Source organism: Polistes canadensis, unplaced genomic scaffold (assembly GCF_001313835.1).
Source record: "Polistes canadensis isolate GaletaPanama2010 unplaced genomic scaffold, ASM131383v1 scaffold_193, whole genome shotgun sequence".
Classification (NCBI taxonomy): domain Eukaryota; kingdom Metazoa; phylum Arthropoda; class Insecta; order Hymenoptera; family Vespidae; genus Polistes; species Polistes canadensis.
In genome coordinates, this window is record NW_014569740.1 from 276,338 (window position 1) to 279,870 (window position 3,533).

A 3,533-nucleotide genomic window follows, 5' to 3' on the forward strand; every position below is an offset into this window, starting at 1 on the left:
CCATCTTATACCCAAAGAAGATGATGATGATGATTTATTGGCTTTGTCTTTTTTTTCTTTCTTTTATAGAAAACAATATTGAAAGAAAAATGAAGAACAARATAGATGATGATCGAGTTTTTAAAAAGAAGATAAATAATAGAATCCTTTGAATGAACTATAATAAATAAATAAATAAATATTCGTATCTCAAAGAAAGAAAAAGAAATTTGGAAAACAATTGTCTCTTGGTATTAATAATTATTAATCGTTTATTATATTTTATATACATATATATATTTCAATACTTTATTATCTTTGTTACATTACGTTTACAGGATTTATTGACAAAATCAATATTTTATTTTATCATCTTATACCCAAAGAAGATAATGATGATGATGATGATGATGTTTGATATTTATTTAAAATTTATATATATATATATATAAATTTAAATAATATAGTTAAGAAGAAATATGAAGCGAATGACAACAGCATTAAAAAAACTTTCACCAGGTGTTACTAATAAACGTGATCTAAATAGACGATTCAGAAATATTTGTCGTTTCATTCTCGATCATTATAACGGAAACGATGAGTAAGAAGACGAATAAGAAGAAAGGAACATAGGTGAAAACTTTCCCTTTCTACTTTGCAACAAGTGAAGCAATAATCATGCGCAAGTAGCAGAAATCTCTTGGCTTTCGCCAAAGGTTGACGTTCGACTTTTTCTTCTGCCACGTGGCAATGGGGAATATCTCAGGCTTTATTGTATGTTTTTTTGTTTTGTTTAAATATCAATCAATGGTTTAATAAAATATGTTTAACTTATTGAACACATGCAACGTCGTCACAATTTGTTTTGCTGATTCAGGTAATTTATTTCATATTTATTATTATTTTCTTCTATAAAAACCCATTACTTTCCTATAGAAAGTTATTCGTTATTATTTATTATGAATATAACATTTTAATAAAATAATAGGAACACTATTTATTATGATGTTAAATAAATAATCTTCAATTGAGATCAACCCAAACGTGTTAATTATCATCAAATGTCTAAGGTAATCATTATAATCATTTGTATTATATTTATAATTGAATTCATAACACATTTATCTATAATTTAATTATTATTAGAATTATTCTAAAGTTTTTCAATTAATTCGTATTGATTAATTTAAAATATTACTTGCATAGTGTTCGTTTGTTTATTTTCTGTTTTTCTTTTTTCTTTTAGGACAAAGAAAGGAGGTTTTCGTTCGTCTCAAAATTATTGAAGAAGATAATTATGGATAAAGGTGGGCAACAAGAACTTGATCATATTTATGAAGATTTATACGTTTTTATTTTTTTAAAAAATGAAGCAAAAAACACATGTTTTCGTTGGTCTCCAAAATTTTTTAAGGGAATATATAATTTGGGAAAAGAGGTAGAAAGAAAAAACTTGGAAAGATCTTTCTGAAGATAGATGATCAAGTTCTTTTTCTATATATATATATATATACATATATATGAAACAAGTACACACAACCTTCAGTTTTTCTTGAGAAAACTCCCCACCAAAGTTCCATCTTTACCTTTCTCTTCTCTTTTCCCCACTTGTTCAACTGAAATCTTTTCAGTATAAACGTCCATCCAAACCCAAAGCAAATTAAATGAAGTTTCTGCATTGACAACAACGATCAAGAGAACAAACAATCATTTTGATTTTTCATATATTTTTAATATTGCAAACATTCAAATCAAATTGAAACGTTGTGAGATCACTCTAACAACGTATATTTGTATTAATTGTTGAGTGAAAATATAAGTGATTAAATTTTCTATTGTGATGCAATAGATAATAGTGTTAATAGTATACTAATTTGCATATATTTCTTTTTTCTTTAAATAAAGTGCAGTAGTGTGAATTCTTAATTAGTTTGTTCGAAGATTTTCTTATAAATTAATTGTGTTATTCGATTGAAAACATGAACGATAATAGTAGTGATATTAAATTAAATAAAATTTTGAAGAAGGATGATAGTAAAATATTCGGTGAGAAATATTGACATTTTTTTCTTAAAATATTTTACAACATTTTTAAATCTAATTTGTGATCAAATTTGTAATTATATATATATTAAGAAATATTTCCAATTCTTCTATCATTTTGATGTTTTGAAAACATTAGTATATATATATAGATATGGTTTATTATTATTATTATTATTATTACTTGGATGGTTCTGTTGTTGTTATTTCTAATTGGAAAATATATTGTTGATATAATCTAGAACAAAGAAACTATATGTCGATCTAATTTTAAAACTGTTTATTCATTTGAATTATTTTCATAATTATTAGTTATATTTTCAACAGGTAAAATTAAAAAGAAAAATGTGTGAAATATTATTCGATAAAATAGTACACGGTTTTCTTGAAACGTAATAGAATGTTTCAACTAGTATAAAAAATAAAAATTAATTTCAAGGATAGTAGTCTTATTAAGTATTACGAAATAAAAGAAGGAAATTCTTGGATAAACGTGGACGTGTTCTCATTTAAAATAAATTTTTTGTTTTCAATTTTTTTTTGTTTTTTTTTCTTATAAATCAAAAATACGATAAAAAAAGAAAGTGTGTTATTCTAAACAATTGTAGGATACGCATTATAAGAAAACGATTCGAATTTGTTTCTTTTTTTTTTTAACGAACAAATCGTGACGTTAATATTTCGTTATCATTTCTTCATTCTTTCTTCTTCTTCTTAATTATAATATAAATTATGAGGATACTAGAAGATTTATTCATAAAACAAAAAAAAGTCACAAGTTATATAATTTTACTAGAAAATTGATCACTAAAATAATAATAATAATAATTAAATTAGCATGTGATATACATTACATAAATTTTGTTTAAGTCATAGCAAAAAATATATATATATATATATATATATATATACATACATGGGTGTGTTATGATAATGATGATAATGATTTTGGTTGTAGTATGCGAAAAGGAAAACAAATAATATGCGACGCACGTGTCCGTCCTCCTCATTTAAAAAGTGAAAGAGTATTGTGTGTTAAAAAAAGAAACGCGAAATAACATTACAAGAAGAACGTATATACACGTGTAGTAACATACGTATTACAAAAATAATTACACGATCGATAAGACGAAATTTATTTTTGGAAATTTGGTGTTGTATTTACAAGCATCAAATTAGCTACCACTTATTGTTCTTTTCCTATTGTCCTAAACCCCCCATCCATCCATCCACCCATTTTTATTTTCTACATACGGATTCATGTACGTTTAAGGATTCAACACACGTTGATTTTATAATTCATCGTGCGTCTATTACATAAATGTATGCACATTTTAAAGAACTCTTATGTTAATTGAATTTTTCTGCTTTTATTATTAAATGTAATCTCAAGTATAAAAGAAAATCAAATGTAATTCAAATAAATATAGTTTTTGTTGTGAAATGATTTTTCTATATGAAGATATATTTTGGAAGATTATATATATATATATGGTATTTTATTTTATAAT

General features: G+C 24.2%; 1 protein-coding gene across 1 annotated transcript in view; it reads left to right on the plus strand.

The window, feature by feature from the left end:
* Nucleotides 1–399: 399 nt before the first annotated feature.
* Nucleotides 400–3,533, plus strand: part of LOC106789623 — a 9,408-nt gene continuing 6,274 nt past the window's right edge. Inside the window, exons 1-3 of the mRNA XM_014754001.1 lie at nucleotides 400–856; nucleotides 968–1,049; nucleotides 1,226–1,286. Of these exons, the coding sequence (XP_014609487.1) occupies nucleotides 1,041–1,049; nucleotides 1,226–1,286 (70 nt within the window). The 5' untranslated portion in view covers nucleotides 400–856; nucleotides 968–1,040. The remainder of the gene's footprint in view (nucleotides 857–967; nucleotides 1,050–1,225; nucleotides 1,287–3,533) is intronic.